The 15887-nt window shown below is 37.3% G+C and overlaps 1 protein-coding gene across 5 annotated transcripts; it reads left to right on the top strand.

The window, feature by feature from the left end:
* Window positions 1-20: 20 nt before the first annotated feature.
* Window positions 21-12884, top strand: SRP54 (signal recognition particle 54). 5 transcript variants are annotated; one of them, XM_010711674.3, is made up of 16 exons: window positions 21-159; window positions 1548-1656; window positions 2879-2970; window positions 3570-3654; window positions 4593-4697; window positions 5890-5956; window positions 6050-6107; window positions 7244-7394; window positions 8194-8342; window positions 9262-9362; window positions 9467-9553; window positions 9880-9953; window positions 10190-10298; window positions 11047-11217; window positions 11668-11763; window positions 12433-12884. In XM_010711674.3, exons 2-16 carry the CDS (start codon window positions 1579-1581, stop codon window positions 12522-12524), a joined length of 1515 nt encoding a protein of 504 aa, XP_010709976.1. In that variant the 5' UTR covers window positions 21-159; window positions 1548-1578; the 3' UTR covers window positions 12525-12884. The 5 variants fall into 5 exon arrangements, with proteins under 5 accessions (XP_010709976.1, XP_085081329.1, XP_010709975.1 ...); XM_085225203.1 differs by having other exon boundaries at window positions 48-197; XM_010711673.4 differs by lacking the exon at window positions 21-159 and adding an exon at window positions 231-377.
* The last annotated feature ends 3003 nt before the right edge of the window (window positions 12885-15887 follow it).

A 15887-nucleotide genomic window follows, 5' to 3' on the forward strand; every position in this document is an offset into this window, starting at 1 on the left:
GCCGGCGTGTGCCCCGGCGGCGGAAGTGCGCCGAGGGCGTAGGCGAGTGGTGACGTCTCCCCGGTCGGTAGGAGCGGGTCGCCGCTGCCGGTGGCAGAGCGCGGAGGCAGCGCAGTGCCGCCCGGCCCCGCCAGCAGCAGGCCCCGCGCCGCCCCGACGGTGAGCGCCCGCGCCGGACGGCCTCGCCCGGTGTACGGGTAAAGCTGCGTGGTAGCGACACGCCGCCGCTGTCTGGACGGATTGCGGCGGGCTCGTGCTGGCTGGACGGGCGCTCCGTCTCCAGTCCCACCCCGGCTTCTGCCGGCCGGCTCCCGACGTGCCCGTCCTTCAGCGACTGCCGAGCCTTGCGGTCCGCCGCCAGGCCTCTGTCCGGTGCGGTGCGTGGCGCTGCGTCAGAGCTTGCCGCTGCTGCGGATGCTGTCGGCGCGGCGCGGCTGCGTGCTGCAGGGCGATTGGTTGCGGTGCCCGCTGGCTGGCTGCTCTGGCACTGTGGGTCTTTGCGTCTGTAGGACGGTTCGGCTGTGAAAATATTTGTTTGTTAGGAAATAATTAACTTTCTGTACTTAGCTATCTATAGAATTCTGGAATATGGGGGGGAAAAAAGGCGTGAAAATTGTCAGCTGTTTTGATTACACATGGTTTCATACTGTGAAGTTTGCTTTCAGGTCTGAAAGGAAGAACGCAGGTGTGAGGTTTGAATTCAGCATTGAGCTGGGGGAAATTTCAGCTGAGTGTTTGAAAGCAGCTGCAAAATCAGGACGTGAACAAGAGAAGCCTGCAGCAGTACTTTCTGCAGTGACTGGTGCTGCAGCTTTGTTATCAGACAAATTTTTGTTTGTCCTTTTCCAAAGATTTAGAGGCAGGGTGGGTTAAGATGTTGACTTTGCATATGTAGCTTTCAGGAATTATTTTTTACTATTTTTTCTAACTGTCAAGTTACCCTAGGCTTGCGTGTAAGACTTGTTTGTAATGAACAGAAATGGTCTGTTCTTCCCAATAGAACAGTTTAAAAACACAGCATGAATTCTGCTAGTTAAAATACATATATGTTTATGGGACTGTTGGCATGGAAAATCTGGTTTGATTTAGAATAGGGTAGATACAATAGTGCTGATCAACAGTGTTTCCTCCTGCTTGCAAAACGTACTGCTTCTGATAGTGTTGTCTCTGCAGAATGCGTAGCTTCTAGGCTCTTTGGCTTGGCTTTAAGTTCTGTGATATAACATCATCCTGATAAGAAAATAGGGAGGAGTGTTCTATTTGGAATTCTGTCTGGGCTATTTTTTCACAATGAATTTTAGGCATAAATATACTGGACAGTGAAATGGTTCTTTGTTGCAGGATGTTATTTCTATTTTCAAGTAGGCCATCAGGATATCCAAAAATTAATTTCAGGCCAGTGTTTGCTAAAAATAATACTTAAAAAGTTCAAACTTGTGCTTTCTGGAGAGCAAAGCAGGTTACTTAACCCAGAATGTACTGGAATATTTACTCTGTTAAGGCATAACTTCAATTAGTCTTAAAACTATTTTTAAATTATTTTCCAGATTCTTCTGAGGTCATTTGGAAGCCGCCAAAATGGTTCTAGCAGATCTTGGAAGAAAAATTACTTCAGCATTGCGCTCACTGAGCAATGCTACAATTATCAATGAAGAGGTATGTAAAACAAGTGCATGATGGCACTGTAACATTTGGAAAGCAAAGTTCTGGTAGATTAGGCTGATGAGAAGCTAAAAGTGAGTTGATATTATTCCTGGGCTCTTTTCATAATTCAAGTAAAATTTCTAGCTAGAGCTTTATAGCCCCTGATAGCCAAAACTCAGCGCTAGATTTAGGCGTATAGAGTAACCTCAGAGACAGTGGGCCCTATGTTCCCAGGTCATCATGACTGGTGGGTATTCCTGGAAAGTAGCATTCAGAAGTGGTGAATGCTGAAGAAGGCAATTTATGCCTGTGTTCTGGTGGGAGCTACTCTGAGACCTTGCAGAATGCACCAGCATTTGTGTTCAGCTGTGTTATGGACATGTGTATTGGATTGCTAGAAGCTGGACTCTGGAAGAGGAAATGATTTTCAGTATAGGTTTTGCACCCTAAAATGAGAGGAGTGTTAAGTTCGCTGCCTTTCTGTCCTAGCCAGGGTGTGACTCTGGAAGCTATTTGACTTGATAGTCTGTATTTTTTAATTAAGATTTTGAAATGGTAAATATGTTGTGTTGTAAGTACTGAATGGCAAGATTAAAAACTAAAGGATATGATGATTTGAAATTGCTTTTGAGTAAATGGCTAGAAACTTCAGGTAGACAAATGTTTTGTTGCCCGAAGTAACTAAAAAATAGGATTACCAATAGGCACAGTTTTAGAGCTTGTGCAAGAAAAAGGTTTTGACATCTTAAGCTAGAAGACAACAGAGTCTAATAAAAGCCAGTGCATTTTTTTTTCGGTAATACAAGCTTTTCTCCCATGAGAGTTCAAGCTGTGCAAATGAGGTTGCTTATTCAGATGTTACTTAATTAAAAAAAAAAAGTAAAAATGCTTTTGTTCAAGACTTTTCAAAGTGAAACATTTTATGGCTACTGGGTTCCTGAAGCACGTTTGCCTGAAAAAACATACTACAGAGCAGCAGTACAGTTTATGCTGAAAATGCAGGTGACAAGTTGAGGTGCTTCTTTTTCCCTTTCAGATTTAAACTTGATTTGCATATGAGCAAACGCATAGACTTGGTAGCAGTCAATATAACAATAAGACCACGTGCATTTAACTCATGTAAAGTAAAAGCCTTTACTGTATCATAAATATACTTTCTCATTGTTATTGGAAACTAATACTGAGCTAGTCAACGTTGTGTGTTGTAAAACCATTTTTCTTTTATACTCCAAAGGTTTTAAATGCTATGTTAAAAGAAGTATGCACAGCACTACTGGAAGCTGATGTTAATATTAAACTTGTGAAGCAGCTAAGAGAAAATGTCAAGTGAGTAATCAACATCAATTTTAATGTTTGTAAAAATTATAGTTTGATATTATGGAAAAATAACTCTAACTTCTAATTTGTATATGATTTTTTTAGACATGTCCAGTCTACCTTCAAACCCTAGTTTTCACTTTAACAGAAAAATTCAGTTTCAAACAGCATCTAGCCAGCTGTATCAAAATAATCTTCCTTGAGTTTAGCCAATTGCTGGGATCTTTCTTTAAAAAAACAATGTCAGTGGAATTGAGTGGAATAGTAAACAAGCTCTTTGTTGGAGCCTAGACACCTCGTCTTCCAATATTCTGTGCTGCATATAGGTAGGTCTGTGCACATGCTCAGTACTGTTACCTTGTTATTTTGAGATGTGTAAGTCAAGCAGATACAAGTATACTAGAAGCCTGGTTTTGTCTTGCATACTAAGATGTTGTCTCTAATTAATGTATGTCACTTTTTGAATATGTTGTACCTAAAAACTCAAGGCAAATCAGGTTGCTGTTCCACTTGCAGAGACTTCACTTACTACTAGGTTAAAGCAATACTGTAAGTTATAGCAGTGCTTCATGGCTTCAATTTTTCTAAAACTGTTTTCTTTAACTCAGGTCTGCAATTGATCTTGAAGAAATGGCATCTGGCCTTAACAAGAGAAAAATGATTCAGCATGCTGTCTTTAAAGAACTTGTTAAAGTAGGACTTTCAGAATTCTGTTATGTCACTTTTCTTGTACAGCCTGTGTTGTGTGAGCAGTACAGTAGCAAGCTAAGTTTTAAGGTTATTGTACAGTACCAACAGGTGTCTGTTTGGGCTGTCAGGTTTTCTGTTCTAAGGCTACTTTCTATGCATATAGTAGCACTTTTTCTGATTGGAACTTTACTTTCTGAGTGTATCTTCTAGACTAACCTTCAAGTTCAGCTATTCTTTTCAAATAAATTTAAAGACAAAATAAGGATAAGGGACTGTGAGCTCCTGAACTGCTGTCTTTGGTTGTCCTAGCAGTATACCCTTGCTACTCTAGGGAAGATTTGTTCAAACTACTTACAAAACATTGAAAAAGTGTAAGTAACAACCTGGCAGTTTGTGTGGCAACTTTTTATCTGCTTGTTTGATTAAGTCCATACCTGGTATCAGTTTTTTGTCCTCTTTCCTATTAAATGTTGTCTTCTGTTCATCTGTATGTCCATGTTCATGTCTGTGAACATGCATATGTTGGTTCCATGGAATCTCTGCTCCTATTCATTCCAGAATTAAGAGACTAAGACTAAAAAGTCTTCTATGTTGCGGGATTCTCACCAGAAGAGATCCATCTTGTGCTGTGATGCTGGGGTGGAGGTTATGTTTATGTTCATTTTTATATTTTTGCAATATATATATATATAGGCTCCCTTGCATTTGGTGCTTAGTCTTATGAAAAAAAAAACTGACATAGGATGATTATGTATTATACTATATACTAGAAATATGGGTGTTCATTGTAATTTAAAGTGTCTTAACAAATTGAGACCCACATATACCAAAAATTTGCTTTGCTGAATGTGAAACTAGGCACTGATCAGGGCCAACTATGATGCTAAGTGGTGTAAGTCTCTGAAATTCGGTTTTGCAACACAGTACCCTTTTTTCTATAGCTTGTAGATCCTGGAGTTAAAGCATGGACACCTACCAAAGGAAAACAGAACATTATAATGTTTGTTGGTTTGCAAGGAAGTGGTAAAACAACAACCTGTTCAAAGGTAACTTGCACTGAATCTGTTTGGATTTTCTGTTGTATTTTTTCTCTTGAGAAGGAGAGTGTTGTTGAACACTTAATGTACAATGTACTTGTGACTTGCTGTTTTTATTACTGATTACATTGTAGAAATACTTTTGTAGAGGAGGTTCTTAGATGATATGAATGTCCAAAGTAGTAGTATTTTGAGCTTATAGTTGCAGGACTTCCTTCAAGATCCTTTTTTTTTTTTTTTTTAAGTTGAACATTTAATGAAACAATATTATGTATGGATAATAGTTTCTTTCCACTCCATACTTCATGAGTTTAAGATGCACTGAATGGAACCTTTCTCATTCTATTGCCTGCTTAGGGGAACTAGTATAAGTTGACTTCTATATTAGGTATCCCAGATAAGCATGAGTGGATGGTATGAAACCTGTTCTAGCTGCAAGTTTATTTAGGGAATTTAGATTTATATTTTCAAGACTAAAAAAAGAATGCTCAATTCAGAGCAGTTGTAACTTAACCTATTAATTATTCTTGAAGAGGAAAAAATTGTCCTATGGAAAAAGATGCATACTGCTTGTCTTTTTTTTTTTTTTGTCACTTGCTCTCTGAGGGATTCATATGTAGATGTTGCTAAATACATCACTGCTCTGATTTCATAAGACATTCCTAGTTCTTCTGTAGGAAAATATATTTTGGAAGTCTTTATTTGGGGAATCAAAGTTCTGTGAATGTCTGTTGTACTAGTGAGGCTTGCAAGTGTTACATAACAGAAAGGATTCTGTTAATTGCTTTGAAACATATCCTTGCAATTGGAATATCTTTGTTCCTCTCGAAGTAAAAAAGCAAAGAAAGTTCAAGTTTTAGCCATTGCTGTAATTAAAAACTTACTACTTTAGCTAGTATTCAAAAGCTAGTTCTATTTGCATTGTTAAGAACCAATAAAATAGAAACAGAGGCTGATCTTAGCTCAGGAAACTGAACTCAGAAGCAGAGTCAAGCCACTGTTTTTTGTTTAACTGAACAGTTACTTGTATATCATGCTTTTCCAATATGCTAACATTTGATTGTTGTATGATGTTATTAAGTGATCACAGGTATACCAAGGCTGGCTTGACTTTGTCCTCAGTTTGTGCTTTAAGCCATTACATAGTGTTATGCTTTGTGGGATTTTGGTGTAACTGCTTGTTTTGGATTTTTTTTAACAGTTAGCATACTTCTATCAAAGGAAAGGTTGGAAGACGTGTTTAATATGTGCAGACACATACAGAGCAGGTAATACGAACAGCTGCTAATGATATAGTTCTCTCTCTAACACTTATTTTTGTGTATTTTTTTAATATTTCCCTGACCATACCTGTCTTACAGGTGCTTTTGACCAATTAAAGCAAAATGCAACAAAAGCAAGAATTCCTTTTTATGGGAGGTAAGCATCTCTCAGAATCAGTTTGGAAAACAATGCAGTTTTAATGATATATTGTTTCTTATTGAACATCTCTTACCAAATCCTGTTCACTGCTGCTTAACTATTTATATATATATATATATATATGTGTGTGTGTGTGTGTGTGTGTGTATATATTATATATATTATAAATATTATATAATATTTATATATATATATTTAAATAATATATATATTTATATATATATTATATATTATATATATTATAAAATTATAATAACATTTGCTCTGAGTGGTTGAGGTTGGAAGGGACCTCTGAAGATCTAGTCCACCCCCAGCCTGCTTGAGCAGGGTCATGGGGAGCAGGTTGCACAAGATCAGTTCTAGATGGATTTTCAACATCTCTTGAGAAGGGGATCCACAACCTCTGCAAGCGACCAATGCCAGTGCTCTATCACCATCACAGTAAATTATTTTTCCTCATGTTCATCTGGAAGTTCCTATGTAGCATAAAAAGTTTACACCTTTTCCTCTTACTCTGTCACTGTGCACCACTGGAAAGAATCTGGCTCTCACTTAAGATATTTATATACATTGATAAGATTCCCTCTGTTTTCTCTTCTCCAAGTTGAACAGTCATAGGTCTCTCAGCCGTTCCTCGTAAGGGAGATGCTCCAGGCCCATCATCTTTGTAGCCCTGCGTTCTTTCCAGTAGGTTGAGGTCTCTCTTGTTCTGGGTTTCCCCAATACTGAACACAGCACTCCAGCTGTGGCCCTACTAGAGCTGGGTAAAGGGGCAGGAAAACCTCTTGTGACCTGCTCACAATGTTCTTCTCAGTGCAGCAAAGGAGACCATTGGCCTTCTTGCCTCAGAGGTGCACTGCTAGCTCATGGAGATGAACTAGGGCTTCAGAGAAGGGCTAGCAGGACCTAGTGCAGTCTTCAGTAGATGTGACAGTCCTTTGTACTTCAGTTCACTGAACAGTAAGGGTAAATGATTTAGAAAGGTGTGATCTTAATCAGTTTTGGCTTGACATAAGAGGAAGTCAGTCTTGAAATCCAAGTAGATTTATGGTTAATAAGTTTACAGTCAAGCAATAAAAGGTTTAATTTGGGAATAAAGAATTGCATATGTAATGATATTTCTCTTTGATCAGTTATACAGAAATGGATCCTGTAATTATTGCCTCAGAAGGCGTTGAGAAATTTAAGAATGAAAACTTTGAAATTATCATCGTTGATACAAGTGGACGTCACAAACAGGAAGACTCGTTGTTTGAAGAGATGTTACAAGTTGCTAATGCCATAGTGAGTAGCTTCAAGAAATACATTCACTACTGTTATAGTGATGCAACTGCAATTAATTGCTTACTTCCTAGTGTTCTATGTGATTTTCTGCCTATTGGAAGCACTTTTAACATCTCCAATATGCTAAAAATTGTGAGCTGATATGAATAAATGAGAGATGATCAGTGCTTAATAGCATTGAGTCAGTTTTAATTGTTGGATCTGTAACTTAAGGATGCTTGCATTTACCTAGACTACAATTCCTGCTTTAACTTTGCCTTTCAGAATTTTTGCAATGTGAAACTAGATTTAAAAAAATTTCTGTAGCTATGTGTACAACCTTTTCTGTGATTGTTACAAATAGTTGCCTTGAAACAGAATGTTCAGCAAGTTGGATATGTTAATGAAGTCGGTGTTTCTTGTATGAATTCAAAGTATCTAATTTTTATTCTGTAGTCTTACATAACAGTATGGCAGCTCCCACACAAGTCATGCTGTTGGGTAACTTGTTTTCAAAGGAATGGACATCTTAAAGTTTTTAATGAAAAAAGGAAATGGAAGATGTTCATTGTTTATAGGTGCTGATTAGCTTGCTGGCTCGGATACTATCTGAAATCATTCAAAACATAAGAACTGCAAAATTAGTAAATTTTAATACTCTGTTAGATATGTTTTTTGCAGATAGTAATACAGCATAAGGGTTTTCAAGCGGTCCTTAAGTAACACTGCCCATAGAAACGTACTGCAAGAACTTCTGTTACTGAACATAATACATGAACAAACATTAAGAATGCAGAAAAAAATTCTTTTTTCTTCCTAGCAACCAGACAATATTGTTTATGTGATGGATGCTTCCATTGGCCAAGCTTGTGAAGCTCAAGCTAAAGCTTTCAAAGATAAAGTAGATGTAGCTTCTGTCATTGTGACTAAGCTTGATGGACATGCAAAAGGAGGTGGCGCTCTTAGTGCGTAAGTATCGTGATATAATGGGTGTCTGGCCATGGATGGACGAATGTGTTAGTGTTTCACAGAAACCTGTCAAGTGAAAGCATCACTGTCAAGTTACAGGGCATCTGGAGATTTAAATAGCTATTTTTATCCTAATTTCAGTGTTGATATTCAGTATCAATGATTAGAATGTGCTTCCAATGCAGTAGTATTGTCGCATCAGACTTCTGTCTTCCAAGAACAGAATACAATTATTGTTGCATCTTGTTTAGCAGAACTTCTAACTAAAAATATAAATACTATATTGGATGTAATCTTTTCACATTGTTTATTTTCCTTTCATTTAATGTCCAAAATTTTTACTGAAATGGGAGAAATTCTAGCTAGTCAAAGGTAATGGCTCTAGAGCTATGATGCACATGAAATTTCTAAATTCAGTGTCAAGCATCTTGGTGAAAGGTAAATCAGCAGTTATGCTTTTCTGAAGTGCATTCTTGTTGGGCTTCGCATACACTGTGCTGTATGTTGACGACCTTTGTTCACTAGAACATGTGATATTATCTTCTGCTTCTATGTTAGAATCATCTCCAGCTGCTTTTAGATGATACAGCTTGCATGGAGCTGAGATTATATGTCAAAACAGTTATCTGACACCAACTTGCTAAATTTGATTTGGATTTTAAGTGTTAGAATTCTTCATCTGCCATATGTATTTTGCTGTTATTTATAGCACAATGATGGAAAACTGAACTTAAAAGTGAAGTGAAAATACCAGAAATAAGTTCTTGCTGTCATGTGCTTATACATGCTGTCTGCTGTGTCTGTTCTCTACTTTCTGCAGATGGGAAACAGAATTCATTTAAAGTTATTGCTACTGATTGATTCTTTAAAAGGTTTTGATTTTTTTTTGTTGTCTCATAATATACATATTTTACTGCAGAGTTGCTGCTACAAAGTCTCCTATTATTTTTATTGGAACTGGTGAGCACATAGATGACTTTGAACCCTTCAAAACACAGCCTTTCATCAGCAAACTTCTTGGTATGTACTACATGCAGCTGTGCACAAGATACTTTGAGTTGGATAATTGAAAGTTAAAGTGTGATTTCTTCAATGCCAACTTCAGATCTGGTTCTGTTCTCCAGGTATGGGTGATATTGAAGGATTGATAGATAAGGTAAATGAATTGAAGTTGGATGATAACGAGGCCCTCATAGAAAAGCTCAAACATGGTAAGTTGTTTCCAAAGCTTGAATGCATAGACAAGTAACTTGTTCCAAGTGCACGCTGAAGAATGGTCATTCTCTAGTAAATGTTTCAGGCAAGAAATAGTTGTTTTTCATCAAATGACAAATAGAACTGTAATTGCAGATGAACTAGCATAAAACTCTTAAGTGTGTGCCATCAGAAATAGTCATATTAATAGTTGAGGTTTACTTATCTGCTTGTTTATCCAGTATAGTATTTACCCTGTAAATATAAAAAGTAATTCAGAAAGGATAGTAACTGCAAAATATTAGTGTAAACCTTTGCTAATCTTCTTTTTGTTGTACTTCAGGTCAGTTTACACTAAGAGATATGTATGAACAATTCCAAAACATCATGAAAATGGGACCATTCAGTCAGATCCTGGTTAGTTATCCTAAAAATTGTTTTATCGGTTTCTGCTTTATAGCTGACAAAACTCTGCTGTAAACTTAAAATTCTTTACTGAAACTGATACTACAATCTGTACTTTATATTTTTCAAAATGGTAAAATTATTTGTCTACTGGAATACATACCTGCTGAAGTAAAACTTCCTGTCTGTATTTCTTGAAGTTAGCTTTGCCTGTTCTGACACAGCTTTTGTTTTGCCTTTTAAAACAGGGTATGATTCCTGGTTTTGGAACTGACTTCATGAGTAAAGGCAATGAACAAGAATCAATGGCGAGGCTAAAGAAATTGATGACTATAATGGACAGTATGAATGATCAAGGTAAAACAAATTTCAACCACTGTTTTTCTTTGAACAAGACTAAAGATTGTTTTGGGCAACAAGGTAGACATAAGGGTGCGACTGAGATGACAGAAGAGAGGAGGAACATTTCACTCTTAGAAATAGTAAAGAGTACATATGTATCCCTGTGCTGTATGAACTTTCTGTCCATTCTTAAAGATATACTGGTTACATGGATACATACTGCTGCTTTCTTGTGGAGGCTAGATAAAATTTGAAAGCATTCTGTTGATAATTCATTTTTGTTTTTCCTAGTGTAGCTATGCTTTTTAAATTATCAATGCTGTCCTTACAAATGAAAGTGTTTCATTCATCTTCACAGTGTCACTGTCTTTCTTTGTATCTTTCTCCCACTCAAAAATGCTTAGTGATACAGCCTAGTCTCTGGAAGGTGTGCTGTTTCTAATTTATACTTTTACAGGAGAGGTGTACTTCTTACCTTTGAGCTAAACCTATAAACATGGCTTCAACTGGGTATGCTAAAAGAATAAATTGTTTCTAGCAACTTTTTCTTCCACTGCGATTTAACATATAAGGGCAATCATTTAGTGCTATTCCCTAGAATACTCTCAATTATTTCTGTACAATTCTGTATCACCTCTTCTAAAATTAGTTTTTTGTTTTTTTTCTCTGGCTCAAAACTAAATTCTCAGCACACTTGTTTTCACTTCTGCTACCAGCTGTAATCAGTAACAAAACTTTTTTTTTTCATTTCCTGTAATTGCAGAACTTGACAGTACGGATGGTGCCAAAGTATTCAGTAAGCAGCCAGGAAGAATCCAAAGAGTAGCAAGAGGTTCAGGTGTTTCTACTAGAGATGTCCAGGAGCTTTTGACCCAATACACTAAATTTGCACAGATGGTGAAAAAGATGGGAGGTATCAAAGGACTTTTCAAAGGTAAAAGAAAGTAAAACACTCAGTGTGGAGGCCACTTGATATGTGAACACAAGAAACTCAATGTATGTATTAGGTGTATTATGAGAGGAGGACTGAGTTGTAGTTCACTAATTTTCATGCTTGTAAGCTCTTGTGTAACAGTGAGAGCTGTTTTGTTCTTCATGATGCTAATGTATAACATGGCAGTCAAAACTACTGTGTTTTTTGGCTTAACCAATGTAGAGTCCATTTCTACTACAATACTGATACTTGAGTCTGCTGTGGGGGGGAGAGGGAGGGGAAGGCAGAGACTGCTCATCCCTAAGTACTTTGGCTGATGTAGTAACTTTTGATCATTGACTTAAGTGGATTTTAGAAGGAGGAGATAAAACAAAAACATGACCCAGAATTTTGGATTTTTTTTTTTTTTAGCCTCGTGCATTAATATGCTTTGCTTCTATTTTCTTTAAGGTGGTGATATGTCCAAGAATGTAAACCCATCACAGCTGGCCAAGCTGAACCAACAGATGGCAAAGATGATGGATCCAAGAGTCCTTCATCATATGGGTATGCATTGCCTTTTTACAGCTTCAGCAAGGGTCTGTTACATTTGATCCATCTGAAATATTACGGAATTGAGGGTGATGTAAAAATGTTTTCATTATGTATCAGTATTAAGTGTCTCCATGCCTTCTAACAAGAATCAGAAAGCTTAGTTGATGTGTTATGAATACTTCGCACTTAGAAATGCTTTTTCTAGACTCTTTATTTGGATTCAGGTCTCCAAATGAGCAGTTGGAGTAGTGTCTGACAAAATAATGAATATCACTTACCAGAATTCAACCATGTCTGTTGTAAAGTGCATCTATTTCTGAACCTTTCTCCTCTTCCAGGGTTTGCCTCAGATAAGTAATGTTCACATTAACATCTTTCAGTAAAAACTTCCATATTCAAGTCTTGCATGCTGATAATGATAATTCCTTCAAGATTTTTTTTAGTCAAGATTTTAATGAAGAGGTCATGTTAAAATCCACTCTTGTTTGTAGATCCTCCTGTAATTTTTTTTTTTTGTCAGATGTCCATATTTTGATAGTTTTTTAAGCCTGGTTGAGTCTTGGGTTTTCATTTGTATATTACCAAAATGGCCTTTTTACAGCACATAGGCTTTTTTTTGAAGCAAGATAGCTGTGCTTCAAAACTAATTAACACATACATATTCTCGCTTATATTCTGTAGGTGGCATGGCAGGATTGCAGTCAATGATGAGACAGTTCCAACAAGGTGCCGCTGGGAATATGAAAGGCATGATGGGATTCAACAATATGTAAAGAAGCCTTAATAAAAATGGACTGGTTTGACTTAGTTGCAACTTCAGTGAAAGGATTTGTTTCTTCCTTTTTACAGCGATGGGCAGAGTGATCTTTTAAAATGCTATTCAAGCTTCTCGGTTTCTACATCTAATTTCTGAAAACTATTTTTGCTTAAATTAGTTCCTCTCCACTAATACCTGATGGCACAAAGAGTAATTGAATTTAATGATGTAAAATTTTAATATTTAGAGACAGTTTTTAATTGTTTACATTAAATGGCAGCCATTATATTTGTAAACAACCCTGATCTTTGGTTATAGTACATAAAATGTCACAAATATACTGTAAAATAAAATTAAGTAATTATAAACACCAGAATGGCTTACTTTTTCAATTCTTTCGTATTGATCATTTATCAGTATGTAATGAGACTTCCTTAATTTTATAAATTTCTAATTACTGCTGTAACTCTTTGGCATATACAGTGTAACTAGTTCAACATCTGAAATATGCTGTTGCTCAGATTTTTGAAGCTAGTATTGCACAGAACTTTGTTCTTCAGAATTCTATAGTTCTTTCCATATACATAAAGAATGAAGCAAATAACAATGTGTGCATACAGATACCTTCAGTATATTTAACAGCTCGATAATCTTCATACCAGACTGCCAATTAAACTGTTATTTTGTGGTGCAGATAGTTAATAATATATAGTAGATAGAACTTTGTGCTGGTATTCAACTTGAAATAAAAACAGCTGTATCTGGCAGACCATATTGCCCCAACTCAGCTACTTCTGATCTTAATTTCCTATATCATCCATTGCGTTGGTCTGAAATGGTTGGAATCTACAGGCACTTCAGAAGCTATGCAAGCTGGTTAAAATTTGATATCTTAACAAATATGGTAAACTCTTTAACCCCTATTTTAAGGAAGGAGATTGTTATGGATTTATTTAAATATACTGCAGTGTGCTTGGGTTGTAAATGCACCCATTTCTATTTCTTAGATGAGTGATAGAAATTAAATGCAGTAATTAAAGTATGTCCACCTGTTAATGTCAGTTGTTTGAAAAGGTGACAGCTGACACAGCTGATAGCAGAAGAGGATTTCTGTAGGAAAATATACTAATAAAACATAAGATGTGCTGTAACTTAATTTATAATGTGGAACTATCTTCTGCACTGCTAATGGTACATGTATTCTTACCTATAGAGGATGCTGAAAAATCTGTAGATACACCATTCACTACAACACTGCATTTCCACATAAGTAGTCTGAAAGGACTGCTTAAGTTCAATCCTAATATATTAAATGTAAGAAAATAATGAATACTTTCTGTATCACAGGCTTGGGTGGGTGCTGCCCTCAACTATTTAAATGGTATTTATACAAACTTTGTTTTTATAGTATTTTTCAGTTCTTGAGCAATAAAAACTAATATAATATACAAAACCATGTAGCAGTGACTGGAAAATAAATCTTGGTGCGCAACACAGTTAGGGGATAGTGGATAGTTAATTTGAATACTGCTGATAGAAATCATACATGAATAGGCATATTGAGGATGGAACAGTGAAGCTCTGTGCTCTTGTACGACTCAGCTGGACTGTAAAGTTATTAGCAGTTAACTCTTCCTATTTTCAATTCATTGCACATGTTTAGTTTTAGTCTTTAGAATTTTTGTATTATCACTGCGTTATGTACAGCATTAGAGTTCTGCCAGCTCACACAGCTAGCAAGAGGCAAGGGCAAGGTTGGGAAACAGTTCTGTTAGCGTAGGATGTGTGATCTTTATTTCTGAGGTATATGTTGGTATAAACAAACAGCAGTACATTACTCAGCAATTACATATAGGTGTGAACTCTTACCATGCCAAATGGGACAGTCTTCAGACTGTTAAGAACAACTGCCTAAAGATTTGAATTGTTTCTTTTTGTTTGTTTGTTTGTTTTAAGTTTGACTTTATAGAATGGTCTGTAAAACCCTCTTATTGCTCTATAGGAGAACAAAATTTTAAGAGTGTGGGAAATAAAATGTGAGTTCTGCAGAGCACAATGTGGAATTTAAATTTAGGTCTTCAGGTAATTGTAGTGCCTGGAGAACGCCACTAGGAGGAACTAATGGCTAAGAGAGCAACATACCAAATAAGCTTAACTATTTATGTTCTAGATGCGCATCCTTATTTAAAATCAGTGGCATCCTGCAGTTCGTAACTCTCTTCACAGCACGTTAACAAGTTTAGGTGTGTACATAACAGGGCACATTAACGTAGAAACAGGTTTCTGATGTGTGTTTATTGTTTTTGGAAGGTGGTGGATGTCAAAGTGTGTGCAAACCCTGATTGTGCTGTTCCACATTAAAAAAAAAAAAAAACTCACCAGCTGTGGAACAATCATTCACGTGTTCTCAGTGTGTGCTTGTTTGGTTGCTGTTCTTTAATGAGAAGTCTTGCCTACAGGGCTAGAGCAACAGTTTGATGTAATTTTTCACTCTCGCAAAGAACAAGGATGACTCTGGCAGCTCAAATATTTATATTCTTTCATTGCAGCTATTGAAAAGGATGCATTTTTAGCTCATGACTGCTCTCTTCTGAGAGACAGCAATACTAAGACGTTCCAAGAGCCTATCTGTGCTATAGACTATAGTTCTCCTTAGAAGTCATACTCAGCTGTCCTTCAATCCTGTGTCATCCTTGTCATCATGTAAATAATGGCAGTACTCATTACAGCCACTGACTCCTACCTTGAAAAAATGATTCATTCACTCCTTGGTTCTGTAAACAGGATCTTGAAAGTGCTTCCTCCTCTGCCCGTGTTCTCTAGCTGTTGACAGTGGCTGATGGGCTTTCTCCTAGCTCAGTTCTGGCCCTTTGTTAAGGTGTTAGCAGTAGCGAAAGCCTTCAGCATGCAGTTTGGAGAAAGAGGACTTTGCTTGCTGCTGCTGCTGCTCCATAGAGCAAACCAATTAAGTGAAGGCAAATGCTTTTCCTTGCCTGGTGGGAATACACGTTATTTGCTCACTGAGATAAGTCCCAGGGGCCAGAACACCCTGTTTTTTCTTTTGTTTCTTCTTTAAAAGGCATGAGGTGGGACCTTTTCCACAGGTCCAGAATTCGTCTTTCTCCCTCCCTTTCCCCCCTTTTTTTTTTTTTTTTTTTTGTGAGGGGTGACAGTTCCTCCATCTGCAGGCAGCTGTGCTGGAAGGACTGCAAGCTTTAATGCTCTAATCCTTTTTTCCTCATGTGAAATCCTGCTCTTGAGTTGAGACTTCAGCTCCCTGCTGCCCCAACGGGCGGAGAGGCAGATGTGAGGGGGACGCAGAGCAGGCCGGGGAGCTCAGTCCGGCCCCGTTTGAGGAGCCTGTTCCGTTCCCTGTAGT

This window comes from Meleagris gallopavo, chromosome 5 (assembly GCF_905368555.1).
Source record: "Meleagris gallopavo chromosome 5, MGAL_WU_HG_1.1, whole genome shotgun sequence".
In the NCBI taxonomy this organism is placed as follows: Eukaryota; Metazoa; Chordata; class Aves; order Galliformes; family Phasianidae; genus Meleagris; species Meleagris gallopavo.